Source organism: Amphiura filiformis, chromosome 2 (assembly GCF_039555335.1).
Source record: "Amphiura filiformis chromosome 2, Afil_fr2py, whole genome shotgun sequence".
NCBI lineage: Eukaryota > Metazoa > Echinodermata > Ophiuroidea > Amphilepidida > Amphiuridae > Amphiura > Amphiura filiformis.
Window position 1 is genome coordinate 92,346,404 of NC_092629.1, and position 25,891 is coordinate 92,372,294.

Consider the following 25,891-nt stretch of genomic DNA (forward strand, 5'->3'; position numbering starts at 1 on the left):
AGTGTCTTAAAACGTTATAAACATGTTATAAACGCGTTTTGGTTTTGACCAAAACGTGTGAATTAGATGTCGGGTTATAGAAAGATCATGAAAACATTTTAAAAATGTAATTTATATGCAAAAACACTACAACAACATTTTAAAATTTTGTGTCAAAATGTTACTGCAAAATATTTGTTGTCAAACGTTTTTGCAAAATATTTTGTCAACACTTAATAACATTATGTACGAATTAGAATGTTTTGGATAAAGTTTTCAAAAGAAAATTCTGAATGTTGTTAAAAGTTTTAGACCCATTTATATAACTCAAAATTTGAACGTTTTCCTCTCATGTTCTCTGTTGACAGCTAATTGACAATACTTGCTTCACGTCGGACTGTATACTATTTCTGTGATGTACATTCATTGACTCGGCTTATGTTGCGGTTCTTTTCTCAAATCCAAACGTTGTCTTTTTGTAGCCACACAAGGCTGATTCAGCCAGGCGACGTAGGAAGCGCAACACGTGACGTACGAGGCTGGCGAAGATACAGGGCTGACAGCCCCATTCAAAATACACGGTTAGCAATTACAAATGGAAAATTAACATACTACTACCGGCGGTTTTAGAGTAAGATAATTTTGCTTTGACACCACATAACAAATTTAGAATTGTTTATGAAGATTTCATGATTATGTGTTAATCCAATGGCGACCTCAAAATTGGCGATATCGCTTCCATCACCGCCTGGATTCAGCAGTGACGAGAGCTAAGCCGTGATCATTTCAAAGACCCTGAGACAGCGTACTTGGAAACGTGTTCATTGCGAGACGTATTGCATTGAAGCATGAATGGCCAAGTGGACCAAAAAAACGTGTAAGATTATACGTGTAAGATCGCATCTTATACGTGTTAAAATCTAGCGGGATGCTTAAATTGACAAATCATATGTAAAGAACCCATATTTAAACCATTTATAACCTATCATCTTACGCGTATTCATATTCGACCAATGAAATCTCGCAATAACATTTCTTATACGCGTAAGAAATGCCTATTAGGGATGGACGGTATTCCAGTGTGACTGGTACATACGACGTCTCAGACTGACACGTAGTGTCATGAATGTTGATATGTGAAAGCGCGCCAGAATATACATATAAAAATGAGTCTCAAATTATATTGTATGCCATTGTAATAATACATACATCTGTACGGTACATCACTTTTATCAGTCATGTCTTACCCTTTTCATGCGGACATAGTATATCTTGTACTAAAATGTATTTAACGCTTAAACTACGAGTAGCACTCATACAAATTACGAAAATGTCTCGTTTACTATATTAGTCCTTTGCCCTCGTTACGCCGCCAATAATATCGCGTATCGTTCATCACTAAAATCCAAATCTTACGCGTATAAGAAGTCGTGGGTGTTACAAATCCCATAACATTTTTACATATTATTGGTCGAACTTTGTTACTCGTGAGATGATTGACTGTTTGTGATTTCTTACTCTGTGATTCGTCAATTTGAGAATCCCGCTTCATTCTTACACGTATAAGATACAACCTTACACGTGTAAGATGCAATCTTACGCGTATAAGATGAAATCTTACACGTATAACCTTACACGTTTGTCTTACACGTTTTTTGGACCACTTGGCCATTCATATTGAAGGGGCGATACATTAGATTAGATCATTAGATTTGACGCATAATTATTTGCACTTGTTTTGGGCGTGTACTGTTGGTAAAAAGGACTGAGTAACCCCAAAATTTCCTTTCATGGTTTGGTATTATTTTACCCGGGTCTTCTTGCTAGTTTTATTCGGGAGGACAGACTTGTTGAATGATAAAAAAAAATTCGCATGTTCGTCATAACCCCAGTCGTCCCTCATCGTCCACGTGTTTGTTATAAATTTCAGTCAGCATTACTTTCACATCTGTGGCGTTTATTTGTAAATTGCTGAGCTTTACAAACATTTCACGAAGTTCCTTTTTATCTTTCTTGGGAGGATTTTTCAGCAATGGTGTAAAGAATAGCTCTGTAGTTCTTAGTAAATTATATTTGGCGTTGAATCCGTCACATCGTGAATGTGTACATAGTACGCCTGTATGGAACGATAACAAGAACAAATACATTCGTTATCAATCTATTGCTGGTCATTTGCTATCTGGTTTCATTAATATGACCGATTCGATCATATGACCTCAATTCTAACGAACCCGTTCATAAATACTCCAACATTTGGTGGTCGTATATAGAATTTGGGGCATTTCTCAGGCACTGGAACAAGCTTGATCACGGTAGATCAGATGCCTAATCAGGATCATTTGATGGCGCTACACACATTACTGGTCGATCACGATAGGATTTCAGGTGTAATTAGAACCTTTCCTGACGGGCACTCTGAAAGCTTGAACATGTGTGAGCCCTCACTAGCTTTTGAAGCTAACCCTAAGCCTATTCATAACCCTAATCCTAATCCTAACTCTAACCCTAAACTAACCCTAACCAATCAATGACAGTGCCTGTTTCAAGCCTATAAGCCTCCTTGCATGATCGCCTTCCGAATTCAACTGCCTGCTTTGACCGGAGACTAAGTTTCAACCCTAGTCCTATTGGGTAGCCGTGTTAACGTGCTTAATGACCGAAATCCTATCGTATTCGACCAGGAATGGCTGCTAGCCGACATTAATGGTAGACATATATAAGATATTGATGGAGACAAAAGAACTAAAGATAACTAAAACAAAAGAACTAAAAATAATAAGTTGTGAAAACACACTGAGGAGAAAAACAAAACGCATACTGGCGACCTTCGCTTATTCAAATGTTTGTTTGCTTGAAGAGACCACAACTGATCCAAAGAGGTGTAAAAATCCATAGGATAAGATATTTCTATTGAATAAATAATTTACCCAAATATTGTTAAATTACGGACCTTCTCTAAATGTAAATATACCATACAATGAAATGCTGTATAATATATCAATTTTCATTTTTAAAAACATTTCTCAAAAAAGTTGTAAACGATTGGATAAGTTTAAATATCCAGTTATTAAAAGATTTAGCAATTGTATATTTAAATTTTGTTTGACGTGTTGATAACCCTCTCCACACGGGTGTCGACTACAGACGACAAGCTCCCAATTTTCTTTGAAAATTCAACAATTTCAGAAAATTTTCAAGACCATATTTGGAATCAGCATGAAAATGTACTAAAATGAGTACAAACAAGCCTAGTATTGGTTCTGTGGTTCATGAAATACCTCTTGATATTTTGAGAAAAAGTTATTTTTGTTTTGTATTGCTGAGTTTAATGTACATTTATCCATAGTAATAATACCGTAGAATACCGTCTACAAGCATTATATGCCTCTAGATTAGTGTTTGACGACAGAGACGAAAGGCAGACACCCTCCACTAAAACATTACAATAGATAATTCGTCGGTCGCAACACATAGTGGCGTACGTGAAGGACAAAATACGTTTCCAAGCAAAACGTTTTTGAAGGATATGCTACTAGTAACGGTGTCGATACTTCTCCACTGTTATCTATCAGTTGTCCGATTCCATTTGAAATTGAAGTTTAAGGTTCAAACTATTAAACTGTATCTTTGATAGTTAAAAAGGAATAATTATTATATGATAATAGCCAGCTCTAATCCTATACGCCACTATGTGAAACGGAAAATTTGGATAATCACTCTACGCCACTATGTGTTGCGACCGACGGATTGTCTTACAATAATACATGTTTGTACAGCTGCATGTATCTGTAATATATTTGATAAATAAAGAAATGGAGCTCAGTCAAACTATAATATAGGAGAGGACAAAGGTGATTCGAATCTGCGCGCACTCACGATACATGTCGTTGAGTTCACCACCACACATTACAACAGCTCATGGCGGATATGTCGGTGAATTAAACATGTAATGATTTTATTCTCTCGAAATTGGCTCACAGCCAATTAAATTAATTATGAATAGTTCAGTTCAGTTCTCTCCATATGGAGAGATTTTATTTCTCAGTATATATAGGCCTTCGGCCTTACAATACAATAAAGTACAGTACAATATATTTACCCATCACCAGGGGGCAAAAGAGTTTGCCTGATTTTATGAGCATTAAAAATAAATTTTGATAATGAAATTATAGTTTGTTGATTTCTAGACTGAAATAGAGTAATAAAATAATTGAAATTTGGAATACACTCTGGCAATAAGCGATTTCTTTCATTAGCATAAGCAGGACATTTTAATACAAAATGATACAAATCTTCAATTTCACCAGTGTGGCAGATTTTACAAATACGTAAATTTCGAGGAACCTTAAACCATATTCCACGAACATATTCTAACTCAAGAACACCCAATCTGGCTTTGGTCAGAAGTATTTTATGAAATGGTTTCTCCAGCCACAATAAATAGTCTTCGACCACTAGATTTTCTTTGATTTGAGTATAAAAAGTAAGTGATGAATATGTACTTAATGCATTTCGCCAATTTTGTATATCAATATCTTTACATCTCTGTTTGAAAACATCAATAAAATAATTTACATTGTCAACACCTTGAGCAATCCATATTTCACCAAAACCGTAAGAGTACAGAATATTTTTGATCTTCATAGCCCAGCATTCTTTACCATTCTCTGCCTTTTTGTATTGAAACTCATAGCTTTGTCTTAAAAACCTGTTATTATCCAGTGATAAAATGTAAAACCAATACTTAATACAGTTAATAAGTGAATTTACCAACAGTGCATTTCTACCAAGTTCACCACGAATGGCACAGTGTGGGATAGATTTACATGATTTAGATACACCAAGAACATAACGACAAAACTTAATATGTACTCTTTTTCAATTATCTGGGACTCAGATGTTCCCCAAAGTTCACTACCGAAAAGGAGTATAGGTCTTATTTTTGTGTCAAAAATCTTGAATAGAACATCCACAGGGAGAGGACTATAGCTTTTCAAAATCTTTATGAGACCAAAGAAAGCTTTGTTAGCTTGCGATGCAGTGGATTTCTGTGCATTAAGCCAGTTCCCATTACTTGAAAACACATTACCTAGGTACTTGAAGGTATTGACCACTTCTATTCTTGTTCCCTTATAAAACCATTTCTCAGCACGTTTAAGAACACCACCTCGTTTAAATACCATGATTTTAGTTTTATCTATATTTACTGAAAGGCCCCATTCATGACAATATTCTGCTAGAACATCAAGTTGTTTTTGTAGACCAAAGATAGTGCCACTTATAAGAGCTAAGTCATCAGCAAATAGTAGATGACTGATAAAACATTGATTTATCTGCACTTTTTCAGTGTCGTCAGAGTTCAGTCGTGTACTCAAATCGTTTATAAAAGTTTGAATAAAAATGGTGACAGCAAAGAACCTTGCTGAACTCCAGCCTTACAAGAAAAAACATTTGTTATACTTGTAGATGTTCTGACACAAGCATTTAATTGCATATACATTGAACTCAAAACATTAAGAACATTACCAGTAATACCATATCGTTTCAGCTTAAATAATAGAGCATCATGATTTATTAAATCAAAAGCTTTACGAAAATCTACAAAGCCTATATAGACCCTTCCACGCTTCCATGAAAGATATTTATTGATAACTGTATCCAATATAAAAACATTATCTGTGGTTCTGAAACCTTTACGGAAGCCGGCCTGTTCTTGATGGAAAACATTTTCAGCCTCAGCCCAAAAGTTTAACCTTTCGAAAAAAAAAAAAAAAAAAACTTTACTCATTATGGGAAGTAAAGAAATACCACGGTAATTTGCTGGATCAGTTTTATTCCCCTTTTTAAATATAGGAATAATAAGACTGGATGCCCATTGGAGTGGGAATGATCCAGTGGTCAAGATCAGGTTGCAAAACTTCACCAAAATATCACTCAACTCATTAATTGGACTGTTTTTGAAAAATTCGGGTGGAAAACCATCAATACCGGGAGCCTTGGCATTTTTAAGAGCATCAATACTCGATTTAATTTCCTCGGGTGTTATCTCGGCATCAAAAAATGCAGTCCAATCTGGATGGTGATTTAGTTCACCCTCAACTTGGTTTTGCAACGTGGGCTCCCCACCTGGTATATCAACTCGAAATAGATTTTCAAAGTATTGAAACCAATTGTCTGCTGAAATCTCACTGGAAATTGATGTTTGACTTCCCTTCAATCTTGACCAGAAACCTTTACTGTCGCGATTTTTCAAACAGTCCAAAATTTCTTTTTGTTGCTGGTTTTTGAATTTCGTTTTCTTTTCCTCAATGAAGTTTTTATATTCATGCTTCGTATTTTTGTAATCAGTTAAAGCTTCTTCAGAGCGACTTAATCTGAATAATCTGAGTTTGTATTGAACTCTATTTTTAAACCTGATACACTCATCGTCAAACCACGTAGACTTACAATGTGCCTTACTTTTTTGTTGTTCATAAAAGGGCGTTGCATAGCTTTCCCTACATAAGCAAAGATATCTGTCAAAGCAGACAATGCTTTGTCAATTTGTACCAAGTCTAGAGCTCTTTGAAAAGCATGTTTCATTTCATTCACCTTTGTATGCTTCCACCTGTTAACAAAAGAGTTGAGTAGATTTGGTTTCCACACATATCTATGTAACGAGCTACATGCTGTCTGTTGCCATGGGTCCGGCATATCAGACGGTACAGAAGAATTACCCACTATGAATGAAAAGGTAATTGGGAGGTGATCCGATTCAATTCTTGAGTGGATATCAACATTGCAGATCTTTTGAAAGGTGGAAACATTACATAACACATAGTCTACAACACTTTTCCCTTGATGGCTTATGAATGTATAGAAGCTTGATCGAATAGCATTAATTCTACCATTTACAATTTTATACCCGTGTTACAGCAAAAATTCAACAATTCACGACCATATCTATTTACAACATTGTCCTGGTTTGATCTTTTTGGGAGGGGGACATCTTCATCATACACATCATTGTCCCAACCCTCGGGGCATTCATCCGAGTCAATGAAATCATTGAGAATACCTGTTCTTCCATTAAAATCACCAACAATAATAAAAATGGCATTTGGGTAATCTGATAAATATTGAGCATATTCAGTCTCTAGAATGTCAAGTACATCTTCATTTATAGAATAGGGGGAGTCTTCCGGTGATCTATACGCAGTTGCCACAATAATGCATTTTGAAATGAAATCAATTTTCGTCCAGAGAATATTTTCAGAAATACTTTTTAGTTTTGTAGCTAAAACATTTAGGGAATTCTTATAAAAGAAGGAAATGCCTCCAGACGGACGTCCAATATCAAAACGTCGTTTTCTGTAAGAACCAACATGATTATAACCATCCAAATTTGGTTCGTTGTCTGAATTTGCCCAAGTTTCCACAAAACACATAAAATCAAATTTTGTTATGAAAGCAATAAATTGTGTATCACAAAGCTTTGTTAATAAACCATTTACATTCCAGTAGAGAAATTTTTTTATATCATACTCAGTTTGATTACCACCACGGTTATCATTATTTACATTGTCATTATTACTTTCAGTTCCATTTTCACCATCATCAATCTGATCATTTTCTACATTTCCATTATCATGATTGTTACCATTATTACCTGAATCAGTATCAAATGCACCAGTGTTATCATGTTTACTCATCTTAGATGCTTCATCATCATTATCACCATATGTTGTCAACTTAAAATGATCCCTTGCCAAATTATTCATACTTCCATTACCAGGAGTTGGCCTATTTGTACTAACACAACCATTTTTGACAATAGCAACATTTTTATCTTTGATGACATTACAATAATTTTCACAATGTTTTATGGACATATATTTATCATTTTTCAAACAATTTGACATGTTTACCAGAGTATTTTGCACAACATCATTTCTATCAGGGGTTTTATTTGGATATTCATCATGTTTGTCACAAATATTGTTATCACTATCACCATGATTATTTATTGAAATATTTTGTATTTCCAGCTCATTAATCGTGTCCATACTTCCATTGTCAACGGTATTTTCTATAATGCACCCATTTATCACTGCATCATTATTATACTTGGTATTTGCATTTTGACAGATCTAACATTTTCATCATGGTTCATAGACATATGAATTTCACTCATCATATCGTTAAAACTTTCAAGTTCAAGAGTGTCTTTTTGACATTTAAGCATTCAACGTCATCATTTTTAACAACATTACCACCACCACCAGCATCTTTAGCCTTTAACATGTTTGCATATTCATTATATGTATCAATGACAACATTATAATAACTCATTTTATTAGCCTTTATGACTTCACTATGATTTATTTCTGAAATTTCAGTGTTTGTCCGAGGATGTTTTTGCACTTTTTTATTAGAGTTATTATGGCCGTGACCACATCCCTATGCTGGTACAATGTCCTCAGTTCCTTCATCGAACACGTATTTAACTTTGTCGATAACTAGCTTGTCATAGGAGAGATATGCACGTTTGTTTTGGTTCCTTGCTTCTGTCATAAATGGGATCAGGGTTTTTCTTGTATCGCGAACCTTCTTTGTAAAATCTTGTGAGACCCCATATTTGTCCTTTTTCTTCAAATTCGTTTGTGCTGCATCGAGAACTGCACTTCTTTGTTTATATTTCGTGAACTTGGCAATGATTGGAGCTGTATTTCCACCGCGCGATTTCAGTCTATGTACTCGTTCAAATTCAACTTCATCGCCATCTATATCAAGTTTATCACTCAGAAAACTTCTCACCTTGTCTTCGCTTTCATCCCAGGTTTCCTTGTCATCTCCTTCGATGCCATGAAAAATTAGATTGTCCCTTCTAGATTGCGATTCAAGTTGTTCAATCCTAGCGTTTGCCTGTTCCAAATCGGCCTGAAGCTGTTTATTTACATCGCACGCATGATCGGCTACAGTTTTAGCATCGTCTACCTGACTTTTCAAGTTACTCATGTCCGCTGCCAATTTATTTACCGTTTGTTTCAGTTCGTTATTAGATTTGTCGTAGCTTGCCTTAAAATCTCTTAGTTCTTTCAATATGGTGCTCTGGATATTTCCCTCTGTATCTGTTGGTCTCATGCTATCAAAATGATCTAATAAAGTTTTGATGCTGTTGTTGTCTTTTGTCGTGTATTCTCAGACGGCCCTGGGCCTGGGTTGCTTTCTACCGAGCCGCACACCACAAGTAGGGCAACCATACACAGCCGTACTGCAAGTGATATACGTTGACTAGATATCACAATGCCAACATGGCCACGGTTAAATTTCCGCTCGGTGGCATAACGAAAGTTCCAATTCTAGCCCTCCATACCTGTATAGAGACTCCCATTTCAGCTTGGTATTGTCCTTGGATGATAACAAAAGGAGTAACGACGATGAAGATGTAGAATATGCTCTAAATACTTAAATTTAGCAGGTTTTCTCGAAACTATATCAACACAAATTCGGAAACCGTGTTTTCTCCATACGCCCCCTAGTGAATAGAGAGAGTGGCCTATCTGTTCTATCCTAGAAGGACATCAGTCAATGTGAGACAAGCAAATGAGCATAAATGAAGATTTATTTGCTCAAACTCCAAGTAACATTTTTTGGAGGGTGTTCGCCTTTTGTCTCTTTCGCCACAAAAATCCTCACTTAGGCGCATAGTTGCTTATAGATGGAAGTCTACGGTTTTCTACTTACTTATTCTTTTACTTTTAGAAATGATACAATCCTCTTGTGTTTCACATTGTGGTTCGTCAGCTGATAAGTCATCTAGATCATTCAACTTGACCGTATTATCACTAGTCAAAATAAACTGACGGTGCTTATAGTCCCATATGGCCAGAGAACCGAGAGGAGAATGTTCCAAATATTCCAGTAAATCAGCCAGTCCTGTGGTAACCTAAATGAAGATCATGAAATACTATAAAAAGCTTCTAAGTTGGATTCGCAGCATGCCTGCACCCAAGAAATGATCAATTGAAGACCCGAGCCCAAGAAGACCGTAAGTCCACTCGGCCCCTCAACATGTATACACGTAAGTTATGTATAGGATTTAATGTTTAATGTTCCAAGGTGAACTTTAGTGCATACATGTTGGTGGGCCAAGTGGACTTACGGTCTTCTTGCGCTCAGGTCTTCAATTGAATAAACCGCTCTTTGTACGGGTACGTGGGATAGTCAACATGGGCTCATAACGGACAAGCTAGCTTAACCACGCCTCGAAATTTAAACAACTTGATCGTTTTGATATTGCAACTTTTGAAAATGCCCCCAATTTCAAATACTGTTATTAATTTGTGTCAATTTAGAGCATTTGGTAGTTAATGTGGCGTCACATTGGAGCAAACAAGATTCTTGTTATTACATGATCATGTTTAGATTTCTGATGGGTCATTGGAGTGTGGACTTCTTCTTTTTGTGTTGTGTTTGTAATGTGTGGGTGCATTGTGTGGGATAGGGATGAAGGGGGGGGTCGGGCAAAACCAAAAATTAATCGCGGTTACATGATTTTGACCCGGTATTATACATTACAGGGTGTCCCAGAAAAAATTACCGGGCGAATGAATTTGGACGTAAATCAAGAAATATACATCAAAATCCAAGAATCTAAACATCAGCGTGTAGCTCATCTTATTCTGCATCTTATACGCTAACTTTACTGGAATCGGTTGACTGATTGCGAAGAAATGAGCGATTACATAACGCATGCGTCAATTTACTTCATTCCAAGTTTGAAAGATCATTCAACACAATGCGCATTAGTGGTTAACTGTCAATGGGCTCCATATTTTGTTCTGTGAAATGCTTTTCGTTCTTTTTAAACAATCTGTTTCTTGCAAAACATTTAATTAGGTTTTGTTCAAATTTGAAAACCTGCGCGATATTGAAAATGAAAGCTTGCATGTAAGATGATGCTCGGTACTTGTAAATATCTTTTTTCGTTAATGTTGATATAAATGTTGCATAAAGAATTATTGCTTAAAGAATTCCAGCTGGCTTAAAAAATTTCTCACACACATTAATGTTTTAGGAATATTTCCAGGAAATTGTAATGCAAAGTTTAAATCTTTTGAAACTTCAACATTAATGTTGCATGGTATCGAAAATCACACGTTAAGCCGTAAGCACTTGATCATTGTCATTCTTGGCTCAAATGTTCTTTGGAAAGTTAAAATATAACATATTTGCACAACCTAAAGAATTGTAAAGCTTTCAATTGCAGAAACCAAAGTTTTCTCGGACAAACTGTTATTCAGCATTAGTGAAAGCATGAATAACACAACACCGTCGGATTTTAAAATAGATAATGTGGACTAAATTTAATGAGATACACAAACTTTAGGAAGCGGTGAGCGAGTATGAAAAAAAGCGCCTGTTGATCAAACTTGGAATGAACTGCATTGATGCGCGCATTATGTAATCGTTAATTTCTTCGCAACCAGTCAACCGAATCAAATAAAAATTGTATGTAATGCACAATAAAATAGGCTATGCGGTACATTTTAAATTTTTTGATTATGATGTCTATTTCTCGACTTACGTTCAATTTTATTCACTCGGTAATTTTTTCTGGGACACCCTGTATACCGGTTATTTATACAGAGATTGTGCATGTAAAGTCTTTGAGCTTACAAAATAACTTTATTCTGACCAAATGTTTTGGCCCATGATCTGCGTGAAAAGACCCAATTGAGACAATTTGCAGCGCAGCGCAGACATTTTTTGTATCTTACACTATTTTTGCCCGTGATCGGGATGAACTTTGGTGGAAAACGGGCTCCTTGCTCCTTTTCTTTTCCTTTGCCTTTGGTAGTTACCCCAGGGGAACTCTATTAATTGCCCACCCACTGGCTACGCTACTGGGGTGTATGTAAACAAACAAAATATCTCACCTGTAGTCTGTGTAGCCAGCTCATGACGGTAATTTGATGGACATTGCTTCCAAATTCGGATCCAAATTCAACGACAGAAATGACACCATGGTCTCTTTTACGGTTATATAACGGCTCACTTTGAACGCAATAGCCAACTAACTGTTGGGAAGCAATTCAGATGAGAAGATTGGATAAATTGTGGCGAATATATTATTGAAAGGAGACAGGTGGGTACAACTCGTTGTAACCAAAATTAATTAGTGGTATTTGTGCCAATTTGCGCAAATATTTCAAGAAAATGGGGGGGGGGGGGATTATGTATCTTGGGCCCGGGCGCAACAACCCCTAAAAAAGCGCATTGATTTATAGCGTGCTACACACACTCACAACGCCTAGATGTTGATCCAGAAGCCTCAGCACACTTTACACGTTGTCGCTGACCACTACGGCCCCACATCATTCAATAAACCATTAACAACAATTCAGAGACATTGGTGCTACAAGAGCGCACACCCTACATTCCACAAATAACCTTCGCAACCAGGATCAGCTCCCCGAGTTTCGAACGGGTTACAACGAGACAATTAGCACCTTCTCTTGTCTAGGGGAATTTCAAGCTAATTCAAATTTTCCACGAGAGCGTGCTAGGCACCGCCAGCGTTCTAACCAGCAACCTCTCGCAGGTTGATCCTCGCACAGATGGCAATTCCCAAACCTCCCGCAACTTAACTACGCCACTGTTTAAATGATTTAATTAATCACAATTTGAACATTTCCCAGATGACTGAAAGTATACTCTGTGTTAACAAAACAAGAAACAACAACCGATGTTTCGAAATTCGATCAGACAATCTGCTCTTCTTCAGGACAAAAATATATTTAATCAAACAGCAACACCAACTGTTACGAGCCGTAATGACTCAAGGCCAAAATCGCCTTTTCTGAATGCACACAATCGCACTATTAGATTAAGTTAACAATATCTGAACCTGATTTTGATTATATACATGAACAATACATGCGCATACAGTATGCTCACATTAATAATTATTACTTAGCCGGCAGTCTTATTCTTGTTGATTACAAAGTTCTGTTGCACTCAATGTTCTGGACGACTGATGTGTTGTTTTATTAACCAGACTCCAGCAAGTCGACAGATGAATATTAATCCCTTTGGGAGGAGGAGCACTTTCGTGTTGTTAAAATATCATTCGTTGCAGTGGCTTAGCGTGGGTCATCATATTTGGGCGCGGGGGGTCAACAGGATTTTCTAAATTTTGTCACTGATTCGTTGCTGTATTAATAGCACATTTTTGGCTATTATTGACTGATTCATAAGTACCCCTCTCTGAAGCACATGCATACTATACCAACACATTCATGAGAATCTCTCCCTCTTTTATGCAAATGTAGTAAAAACCCAGCTATGCTTCATTCTTGCATATGCTGCAACCTCTTATAAAATAAAAATTTCAGATCGATGGGGGGGCACGTGCCCCTCGTGCCCCCATGACGCTACGCCACTCAGCGGCCACTGTATATAGCCTAAGTTCTCACATTAGGTGCAATCAACACATTCAGTACTGGGAGCCACCTTATCATATTCAAAATATTGTCAGCATTATTGCATTGTAATATTTAAACTCTATCCGCAAGATTAGAAAATGACCATTTTTGGTTTAGTTTTGAAGTGGTAATCTATAGCCGCACACTTACCCAATCAAAATGTGGTTAACACAAAATTCTTGATAATAAAAATATGTTTTAAGGCATAAAGCATAGGCAAATATCTCTATAAAATCATTACTCGTCGATACTCGATAGATTACCCAATAAAGCGGCCAGTTAAGGTGGGCATACACGAGGAAATTTCAATTGCAAGGCCCATTACTTAGTGGGTGAGATTATGTGCTCACTGACCATGAAGCTAAGCAATTGATCAAAATACACGAAGCAATGGGTGGCCTTGCAATTCCTTGAGCGTGCTCATAGGTTAGGGGATATACTCAAAACATAAGTAGTGGCTAATGATTTTCGTAATCATATCCAAATGGCTCATGTCTTGTCCTGAAAGCAAAAGATTGCCATCCTCTCCTGTATATCTATACAATTTTCCATAAAGAAAAGGCTAAGGAAAACTATGTTCAAAAGGGATAAACACCACCACCGCCAACAACATAGGCCTACAAGTGTATTATAATGTAGCATGTGCACACATTTATCATGTTGTGGATGGTGAATCAAGTTGGTCCCTACATTTCCCAAATGAATGCAGCGACCAGCTCGTGTTCACTCAGCTGATTGGCAGAAGGAGGTTAGATTGCATGCAACAACCTTGAAAGTAGAGCATGTCTCTACCTTTTTGCCTGTTGCTCGGGGGATTAATTTGCCTGATGCTGGGGGATTAATTCGTTGCAAATCCAAAATACACGGAGCAATCTTTTTCCAAGGTCTGTGCAACAGGTAATTGCTTGGAAAATTGCCTCGTGTATGTCGGCCTTTACAAAAAATGCTTAACTACAGGCCTTATGGAGACAACCAATCCTTTTGTGACATGTCCATTCACCTATATAATAAAAGTAATCATTGATTTGAATAGGACACATCGTCATCATCCCTATATCTTCGTGTCAAAAATTGCCGTGATAGTACAGCGACTCTCGTTTTTCAACAGCGACGCATGGCGATTTTGTTCGAGATAGGCCGAGCGACTCAGGCTAAGCATACCATGACTATCATATGAGATACACACAGAGTTTCTATATTCTACACATTATTGCGATTTGTGCATGCTCTAGTACCCCATATTTATTTATTTATTTATTTATCTTCTCAAAGAAGATGATAAAAGAGGAGGTCGTTTGCTGCTCACATCAAATAAATAATGTGTGCATCCGCCTATTGATGGAAACAATGATCTAATCCGATTGATCAACTAATACGATAAGTGGCTTTGCGAGTCACGACTGTCTAGCTCTAAACGGCGCATACCCGGATATCAATTTGTTACGTCAGTTGACCGCAAAATATAATTTCTATATTGTTTGGCATGACCGGCTGCTAAGTTAGACCCGAGATCCCTGTGAAAAAAAGACCCTCATGTTGGAACCAAATAGCGTTTTTGGACACGTTTGGACACAAAACGGGAGTATGGAGAAACTGACATGCGAGTTTGCCGCAAATATTCAAATGGTTATCATTTAAATTTCTTTTCCTTTGACCTTATATTAATTTTACTGGAAAATTAATTATGCTTGACTTTCCATAACTTAACAAAACTTGATTTTTTTAATGGGAGTTGCAATATATATGCTTTTTCACTCGTTTAAAAATCATGGTCCCCCTGCAGTTATTATTATTATTTTTAAAGAAAAAAAGCACGATTTGACTGCGAAATTGGGAATTTAACGATGTACTTCCGTGTGTGGAATATTTTTTCCACTAAAGGCCGGCTTACACGATGCAATTTTCCATGCAATTGCCTGTTGCACAGACCTTGAAAAAAGATTGCTCCGTGTATTTTGGATTTGCAAAGAATTAATCCCCCAAGCATCAGGCAAATTAATCCCCCGAGCAACAGGAAAAACAGTAGAGACATGCTCTACTTTCAAGGTTGTTGCATGCAATCTAACCTCATCCAGCCAATCAGCTGAGTGAACACCGACTGGTCACTGCATTCATTTGGGAATGTGTAGGGACCAGCTTGATTCACCATCCACAACATGATAATGTGTGCACATGCTACATTATACACTTGTAGGCCTATGTTGTTGTTGTTGGTGGTGTTTAGCCCGTTTGATCTTAGTTTTCCTTAGCCTTTTCTTTATGGAAAATTGTATAGATATACAGGAGAGGATGGCAATCTTTTGCTTTCAGGACAACACATGAGCCATTTGGATATTATTACGAAAATCATTAACCACTACTTATGTTTTGAGTATATCCCAAACCTATGGCCACGCTCAAGGAATTGCAAGGCCGAACATTGCTTCGTCTATTTTGATCAATTGCACAGCTTCATGGTCAGTGAGCACATAATCTCACCCACTAAGTAATGGGCCTTGCAATGGAAATTTCATCGTGTAAGCCCACCTTAAGAGAACTACCGAATCAGTCGAGCGTGTGGCGGATGAACAGATTACCACAAAGGAAGTTTCAGGTGGTACCCCCAAAGAAAGAAAGTGAATGGAGGTTAACTGTGGGTAATCGGATTATATGTTCGAGCGATCTCCTCTTTTCTCATCTTCTCTGATCTTCTTAACTCCTCAACAATGGGTCACTGACTTCAATCAATGACCTAAATCTACAGAATATATCCATTACTCGTCGATACTCGATAAATCAATAAATAACTTAGAAAATATTCTGGGTGTCCTTTAACATGTTTCCATAGTTAGCCATGGACCTATTCTGTAGAACTGGCCGGTGACTAAGTCCGCTTTATTGGGCGGTCTATCGACTATCGACGAGTAATGTGACCTGATAACACAAAAACCTGTCAACACAACCTAAAATCCGAGACCTTTATGCGTTTAAAACGAATTTCCACTGCAGTTTAACTGAAGTTGGGAACACTCACCAAGATTTTAACAGTGTGGCAATGACGTAGCCAGAATTTTTTCAGGGAGGCAAAGGAGGCAAGTGGTAAATTTGGATGAAAATGCTCAAAACGGGCTAAAAAGTAAAATAACAAAAGACATACAAATCTTATGACGACCAGCATCCGGGTGGGGTGGGGACTGAACTTATCGGAGTTGGGGGAGGGAGGGGAAGGCTGACCTCTTTTGCCCGCCACTGCAGCGTAGACAAGTTTTATGTCATCCAAATGTTTGCACTGTTTACAAAACCTACCTTTGCTATGTTGGGATGTTCAAGTTGCTGAAACAACGCTATTTCCTTCATTAATTTAAAATTCGCATACATAAAGCACTCTTCTGGATCACGAAACTTTTTCTTCTTCAAACACGACCGTATATCGCGTACTTCTGGGGAAACCATCTTGACTGCAACCGGTATATCCTTGTAGACGCTGGCGAAGACGTCCTTGGTGCTTCCACGCCCGAGACGGTGTTGAAGGGGTAAATTAGCTATTTCAACACAACCTAGTCGGGGAGTAAAGTCATAGGCTAGTCAAATTAAGAAAAACTTAGAGGTTAACCCACCACTAATTGCAACATAATCCATTTAACCACCATTCATTTCAAAAAAGCATATTTAATAATACATCTAAAGTCCCCGTAGTGGATACCTAATCTGCATAAATCCAAAATGACCGCTTCTGCAGGGGGGAAATTTCAAAGTTGGTCCAATCTTATTAACAACCATACCAATGTATTGCTCTCCTCATAAGGATTCAGAAAAAGTATAGTCCTTATATGAGATATTCAAGACCTTGTGGTAACATCTCATCTCCAAGGCTTGGATTATTTTCTCTACTTTGCCCACATATGCAGCAAATTAAATAAATTCAGACATCTCCACTTTTAAATAATAAGCTATTAAGTTTGGTGGGAAAGCAGTAGTACATGTTGAAAAAATTTAATTGTTGTTGTAGTAGTTTTGCTGCAGACAAAAATGCCATATGCCATACTTGAATGAGTATTCACCCACAGTACGTAGAGTTCAAAGAATTGGTATCAGTACGCTAGAAGTCAAAGGCAAACGAAGTTCAGGTTCAGTGGGTCTTTTGCAGATAAATGATCTATGAAATCGTGTGTACAATTATATATCCTATCGTGTAGTTATTTCGTTTATACGTTTCAAGTTAATATAGTTAGATCCTATTGGCAGCAGACGTACTGACACTAAATCTGAATGATTTAGGTGTTTTGAGATAAGGGGTACCTTGACCAGGATTGGGATTTTTTCAAACATTAAATGCCCAAATTTTCTTTAAAAATTCAAAAAAAATCTGAACATAGCCCTGAACAAAATGCAATCAGCATAAAAATACTTAAATTTAAATTGAGAACAAATGAGAACCCAGCAAACACACAACGTTTTACAGAAAAGATTTAGTGTCTGTTTATATAAAGGGCATTAAAACGTTTTAATAACATTCATAATTTTTTCTCTCACAGAATGTCATTAAACCTTTGATAAAATATTTTACGATAACGATTTAAAAACGTTTTCATGACCTTTATATAACCCGACATTTAAGTGTTATTAAATCGATTTGAATAAACGTTTTAAGAAGATTTTGGGTTTGCTGGGAAGCCCAGTATTGTCAGTGGTTAAGAGATAGCTCTTGATATTTTGTGAAAATATCTCAAAACTGTTATTTGAATTCTATGGCCAGCACGCAAAGCATTCATTATTATTCCAATGCGCAAAGCCCTTTTAGTTATGCATACGTGGTACAGGCTGATACGGTGTACATAGATTTGTCAAATGCATTTGAGTGCCCATACTTCTTATTTACGAGCTATATACTTTCGGCATCCATTCGAGATTTTGATCTTTTGAAAATGATTTTATGTTTATCTACAATCTTGGAAATAAGTACTTGGAACGCATGGCACACTCTGCCGTAAATTCCGTGCAGAAGGTCAAATGATCATGGCGATGACGTGTGCTTGGGAACAAACATGACATCTACAGCAATGATTAAGCCTCCCCCCTCCCCATCAATCAATGTTGGACACATTGGGAAACCGCTGAAGACATTGGTATTTCTCAACATTGCATGGGGGAAAGGGGGTGACAGTTTTCCGTTATTTACATACAAGACTTATTTCCCAAGATTGTAGCAGGAAGACATTATAGAGTTCTTATTGATGGTGATCATTCTGGTTCATTTCCAGTAGTTACTGGAGTTCCATAGGGCTCAATCCTAGGTCCCCTTGTATACATCAGTGACATGTGTTGCCCAAAATACAAATAAAGTTTTATTTGCTGATGATACTAAAAATTATTTGTATATTAAAAATACCAGGAGTATATTATAAAGTCTCCAAAAAGACGCTGACGATTTATTTCTACACGTCAAAGTGGCAAGTTATTAGCATGGCAAGACGTAGAAGAAGACCATTAATTTTGATTACGAAATGAAGGATACCAAGTGAGATCAAATTGAAACCACGAGATGAATGTCCATATACAAAGATAGGTTATAATCTATGTAAACACCTACCAAAAAGTAATTACACCCCTTTATTCCAAAGGCATTTGATACATAATAATAAGATACGCATTAATAATAGGCCAATTAAGGTACTTTTTACTCCGTTTGTAATCCTTTTAGTTATGTAAAAATGTAGCTTATCTACCTTGACTTTCGGCAGTCTTGAAGATGGCCCAGAAAATAACGACTTGGATGACAAACATGTGTAAAGGAAACATAGCTTGTATTTCGGTATGACCTGTACAACACGGACATACAATAACAGTAAGAGGTTACAGGTGCAGATATCAGTTTCAAAGATTGGTCGCCAATGCGTACAAAGAGTGCACTGTCCAGGCAGAATTCCGCACCCACTGACTTCGCCATTCACTCAAGCCAAAGACCTTTCAATTAATGAGTAAAATCGTTCACTGCCCTGCAAACACAAGATATTGTAGTGAAAACGTTTTATTGTCGGGTTATTTAAAGGGTATAAACGTTTAAGAACGTTCCGAAAATATTTTTGAAAATATTATGCAAAGCATTCTAAAATAATTGACATAATATTTTGCAAAAATGTTTGCAAATTATATTAATGTTTGCAAAAATAATATAATATTTTTACAACATGTTTGAAATGTTGTTGTGGTGTTTTTTCATATAAAATGTTATAAAAACGTTTTCATGTAAACTTTTATATAACCTGACATTAAAATGTTATTAAAACGTTTTCATGTAAACTTTTATATAACCTGACATTACAATGTTATAAAAACGTTTTCATGTAAACTTTTATATAACCTGACATTACAATGTTATTAAAACGTTTTTGAATAAAACCAAAGCGTCTTTATAACACACATTAATAACGTTTTAAACACATTTTTCCACAAATCACTTATTTATTTTTTCATCTTAGAAGTAAGCCACAGATTGATAATTAGAACAAAGTAGAACAAAAATATATTTTGTTACTCTCTTTGATTTATATTTTTGGAAATGTTATTAAAATCTCGAATATGATCAATATCTTAGTTAATTTCCTCCTGAAAACTATGGCAAACAACGTTCTAAGTGACATCAAACCTTTGTAGTATGATACTAATTCGCCAATGCTAATGTACAGACTCACGCGGTGCAGTCTCTATCGGATTACCTTCATACAAATCAATTCACAATATTAAAAAAGGTTCAGGTTCAGTGAGTTTTTTCCAGTGAATAGATACTAATACACAGCTCGTATTTCCATGACATTGCCTGTAGAATCGGCATTTTCTACTTTTTACTGTTTTTTACTGCGTCATAATTTATTGTGTAGTAATTTCCTCAATTTCAAGTCCTTAAAGCCATAATGCATGATCTTTTAAATGATCAGTTTTTGTTTGTAGGACAATAGACCAATTTGCAAGTAGCATTGATATGCTCCCCCACATTAAAATGAGAAAAGAATGGTCTTTGTTTAATGTAGTGGAGTCACTATGGCCTTAAATTAGTGCCATATAATTGTTGATTTCAATAGCACCAAGGCATCGAATACTGCCACTTGACTACAGGTGCCATATGTTTAAAGCCACATTGTGCGATTTCCGAACAGCAACACTCTAAAATTGTTCTCAAATTTATACTTTTTGCACGATTGTAATACCCAATGATGTATATACTTAAATACATTTAAGAGACTAAGCCTGAAATACTTTAATTACAGTAAGCATTTAAGAGATTTTATAATAAAACCAGGATCCCGGTTATTATATTTGACAACGCATTGATACATAATCAGACAACTCACACAATGGAGGTGTAAGGTAAAACAATGTTGATGTGTTTGTTATGCTATTGCCGTTGTTATTTATTTCAATGTTTGTGCAAAATCACATTTCCTCATTTTCACACAATTATAATCAAATGCAGCAAACCTTTGACGAGCGCGACTTCCGTGATGTTGCAAATTTGGAGCTAACAACGCGTACGGCGCACATTTCATTCATAAATTTCCACTCGGCAACAGCAGATTGCCACAGCAGCCAATCAGAGACAAGTGCGTCCAACACAGTAAATACGCGATGTATACTTAAAATACGCGCCCGTCAAAGATGTCAATACCAAAATCAATTGTATAATATACATATGACACGTGTTATGACTCCGATGAATCGCATGACTGCAGGATGTGTCATAACTGTTTACTAATGCGCTGTGCCGTTTTTCAAACACGCCCCTGAATGAAACTCATGGGCAAGTACCCTTAAATAAACCTTTAAAAAAAGCTTCACTTTCAATGTATGACTTAAATTAGAAAGGTATCAATGTTAAATTGTTTATAATAATGTAGCATATCTACCTTGACTTTCGATGGTCTGAAAAGAAGGATTGTGGTGAAAAATATGTTTACATAATGTTATACTATTTATCTATACAGACTTCATTCCGCCATGAGCTGTATAGCATGACATACAGTACGTGCCAAGTTGTGGGTTCACTTCACAATTTGAAAGATTGGTCGCGAATAGGTTTGTACAAAGAAAAAACAAAAACAAAAACAAAAAACACCCTGACATATTTGTGTAGTATGAAGGATAATGACTCTGGAAGCGACATTTGGAAATTAGCATGTGTCTAATTGTTAATTGTTATTTAAATAGTGTATTGTTAATGAAATGATCCCTTGCCCTTGCTATAGAGAGCGTACGTCGACAGAGCCCGACTCGAAAGTATGACATCTCGCATCGTCAAATACTATTCTATGGAGGGTTAAAATGCACGGTTAAATAGCTGTTGAGAAATACCTTTCATAGGGTTTACAAATTCCTTACAAAAATAAATGTAATTGTTCATCTTTTGCGTGTTATCTTCGAGTTTTACGTGACTTTTAACATCTAAGGTGCAAAGCTGAAGTGAAAGCTATTCTGCGCGGCACCAAGACTGCATGAGATATTTATTCTTTTCAATTCCTTTTAATTGAATTATAATAATTATTATAGATATGCAACAAACGCCGTTTATCTGGATTCTTCTTCTTCTTCTTCCTTAGTAGTACCAACTTCAGAATCCTGAATATTATCGTACTGCGGATGGGTGCACGCGCTAGTAGCTCAATCAAAGAGTAGTCAGCAAAATCAGGTGCAATTCAATATGTACAGTGATGTGCAATAAAAATAATAGAATGCTGGCTACTTGGTGGAGTCCCTTAATGCCAACTTGAAGGCATCAAGAGATCTGAAGTCTGCTGGATCCTTTTCTAGTTTATTCCAGTCTCGGCTTGAGCGTTGAAAGAAGGACGAGGCAAACTATTGTGTGCTGTAGTAAGGCAACCAGAACCTGGAGTTGTGACCTCTGGTGCTAGATTTCGCTTCTTGGAGGTAGTCTTTCCAGTCGATGTCTACCAAGTTGAACCTGATGCGATATAACATGGTTAATCTATACTGAAGTCGCCTGTTTTCAAGTGATGGGCTGATGGCCACTGAAGGTCCTTGAGCAGGGATGTTACACTTGCGTGCCGATCGTAGCTGCCAGTGACATAGCGGGCGCTGCTGCGCTGGAATTTCACCCGTCATATGGACATTACGTAATGAATTATTACCAAAAAATGACCATGTTCAGTTATTCATGGTGTAAAATTAAGTAATTGAATTGTATGCATAATTATATTTATAAAATTTTTTCAACATATAGAAATAATTACACGCATTATAAAAGAAGTGACAATTATCAGATGTTAAAACAAACAAAACAACATATACTTGTACAGCATACTGCAGTTACTGTCCGTTTTCCTATACACAATACACAGTGCTCTCACCATTGAGCTGTGACCTGTACAAATCGTGCCATGTTAGAAGAATAGGCATTTGTCTAGTTAACGTCAATGTGTGAAAAATAACCGGCCAATATTAAAAGTACTCTCAAAAACTTCTAGCAAATATATTCCTCTAACATGACCTAAAATTACAGCTAGGTTAGATGCTCAGAAATATTCGTACTTTGGCAAAATAGTGAGTGAGGGCAAGACATAGCTAGCCAACGTCCCGTGTTAATTGAATGGAGATTTGACCGAAAATTTTGGTAAACGGACCGCTCACTTCTGTAGAATGCCACACGAAAACGGTACAAGCTACATTTAAAGTACTCTCTGTTCGATCATCATGATGAGTTTCTTACATAGTATGCCGAAATTGGGTACTGTAGGTGGTTGACAAAGGGTCGTACTTCGCTGACGAGTAAGTGACAGTGAACATGAAATTCAGCGCCCATAACCCAAGTTAGTAGCTAGTTAGTGGAGGCCGTCACGGGACTGATTATTGATTATTGAAGTGCCTTATTAATAGATACGCACGATTTAGGGCAAGAAAAAACCGGGACACTTTTGGAGACATCATCATCATCATCATCATCATCATCATCACTTTCTACATTTTTTCTAAACAACATACTGTTTTAATAAGATTTTTTCTTAAAATGCATTTAACTATAATTATTGTTTAGAGCGTGGTGAAATAAAACATCACGATTTTCATCACAAAACAAATATAATGCATAAGAAATCGTTTGTTTTAGAGCGTGATGATGAAATAAAACATCACGGTTTTCATCACGAAACAAAGTAATACATAAGAAATCAATTTTTCGTGAGTGATGAAATAAAACATCATGATTTTCATCACGAAACAAAGTAATACATAAGAAATCGTTTGTTTTAGGCGTGATGAAATAAAACATCACGATTTTCATCACAAAACAAAGTAATAGGCCTACAAAAGAAATACTTTTTCGAGAGTGATTAAATAAAACATCACGATTTTCATCACGGAACAAAGTAATACATAAGACATCGTTTGTTTGATTGCAATCAACCGCGACAGTTCGTCTCACACACATAACAATGCACTGCGATCAAATAGGTTGATGACAACATTTGAGTGAATGGACTGCACTGCGACATGATTACGGTGCACCGGTTCAAATCCTTTGTTTGGAGCCAATCAATAATTTCACGTACAGCCTCTATGCAAATTAGAGTTTACACGCTGCAGCTGGGGTAATCGACCGAAGCTGGTTGTCGTTAGTGATCGAATGCATGAGCTTATTTGCTTTACTGAATCGATTTACTGGATTAATATCCTGTTAACTGGGTTTAATGCCACAAAGGTCGAATCGGGCTTGCCATGGACCATAAGTGCATCATGGTTGTACTTGAGTGAATGAGGATCGTAGACACCAAAGTCAACTTCTCGGTCACGCTCATTCATTGGTCAAGAACATGCTTTGATATGCTAATGAGTACTAAATAAACAAAAATCAGCTGGCGTGGGTACGCGAAAGTCATTGCTGGCATCATTTGCCGTTTCATAAACCAAGGCCAATCAATTAGATGTACAATAATTTTTGTACATCCTTGAATCACAATAATTGTCAGTTTAAAACCATGTCTCGCCTGTCAAATATTACACATTACAAGCATCTTTCAGAAGGATTATTTAATCTTCACATGAAATCATTCCTGTCCCGGTACATCCCTTTTTAAAGGGTTTTTATTGATGTTACGCTGGGTGTGGGGATCCCAGGCTGCAGCAGCGTACTCCACAATCGGTCGAACGTATGTCATATAGGTGGCTTCTTTAATCCTCCTGCTGCAATGGTGAAAATTGCGGCTCAAGAAGGCCCTGGTTGAGTTGGCCTTCTTGCAGGTAACATCAACGTGTTCATTGAAGGAGAGCTTGGAGTCAATGATCAAACCCAGGTACTTTGAAGACGGCACGACCTCCAAGCTCTCACCACGGATGGAGTATGTGGCACAGGTTGGTTTGCGCTTGTTGGTGAATGGTGACCCTAACAACCTTGCACTTAGAAGGGTGGAATTCCATAAGCTAGGTTGTTTCCCACCTCTGCAGGGTATCAAGGTCTTCTTGGAGGAGAGTGGCATCTCTGGCAGACTTCACTTGTTTGTAGAGAGCACAGTCATCTGCGAAGAGGCGGGTTGTTGAGTACTTGACGCAGGCTGGGAGGTCATTAATCGGGCTGTCAACTTTTTGGAATCGCTTGGCGTGAGACAGAGGCGTACCGGGATTTGCCGACTCCAATGTTCATTTTGTACCATGATTATTGACGCTCGAGAATGTGAAAAGCGGGAGGGGGGGTGTGTAGGAGCAACAAATTATTCATGTCGATGCGTGAGATTTTACTCATTTTCCAGCTTTTTGCGTGAGATTTACTACCTAGGCGTGAGACCGTGAGAAAGTGACCCAATGCGTGAGAGTTGACAGCCCTGTCATTAATATAGACTGCCTTGGGGCACGCCTGAGGTGAATTGGGTAGGACTGCTACTTTTGCCATCGACTACTTCTTGTTGGGTGCGTCCTCTGATTCAAAAGATATGTTAGTTAACCAAGATAAATAAGTACTTGCACAAATTATAAATAACTATATAAATCAGCGTTGAATCTTAAAATGCTGATTCACGCGATTTTCCGAACAAGTGATATGTCAACATGTGACCGGGCATGTGTCCTGTCAGATTTGCCCATTTTTTTTTTGCATTAGGGCCGCTACAGACTTTTCAGTGGATGTAGAATATTTGATGCAACATATTTTCGTTTATATTTAACCTATATATTAACTAGATAATATATTTCCACCTGTCATTCGACATAACATAATTGATTTTCCGTCAACATACGTTCGTTAGAAGATGAAAATAATTCTCGCTATTCACAATAAGGGCGCCGCCAGCGATTTGCGATGTAATCGTGATGTATCATGGGAAAAGGTCGACATCCAAGTCCGCGCAATACGAATATTACCATGGTATTACATAGGAACACGTGACAATATTTTTTTAGTTTGTCAAAATAAAGGTGTTACACGCGAATCGATACTCAATAATACTTAAGGGATCTAGAATGAGCGT

The 25,891-nt window shown here is 37.0% G+C and overlaps 1 protein-coding gene across 2 annotated transcripts in view; it reads right to left on the reverse strand.

Moving 5' to 3' along the window:
• Positions 1-210: 210 nt before the first annotated feature.
• LOC140146838 (extracellular tyrosine-protein kinase PKDCC-like) overlaps positions 211-25,891 on the reverse strand; it is a 214,068-nt gene continuing 188,387 nt past the window's right edge. The window contains exons 1-6 of one of the 2 annotated variants that reach the window (XM_072168719.1): positions 21,329-21,437; positions 19,154-19,423; positions 16,734-16,984; positions 11,901-12,041; positions 9,706-9,907; positions 211-2,095 (exon numbers count right to left, since the gene is read on the reverse strand). In XM_072168719.1, the coding sequence (XP_072024820.1) occupies positions 1,860-2,095; positions 9,706-9,907; positions 11,901-12,041; positions 16,734-16,984; positions 19,154-19,226 (903 nt within the window). In that variant the 5' untranslated portion in view covers positions 19,227-19,423; positions 21,329-21,437 and the 3' untranslated portion in view covers positions 211-1,859. Of the gene's footprint in view, positions 2,096-9,705; positions 9,908-11,900; positions 12,042-16,733; positions 16,985-19,153; positions 19,424-21,328; positions 21,438-25,891 lie in introns of those variants that run through there. The other variant, XM_072168720.1, reaches the window with a different exon arrangement.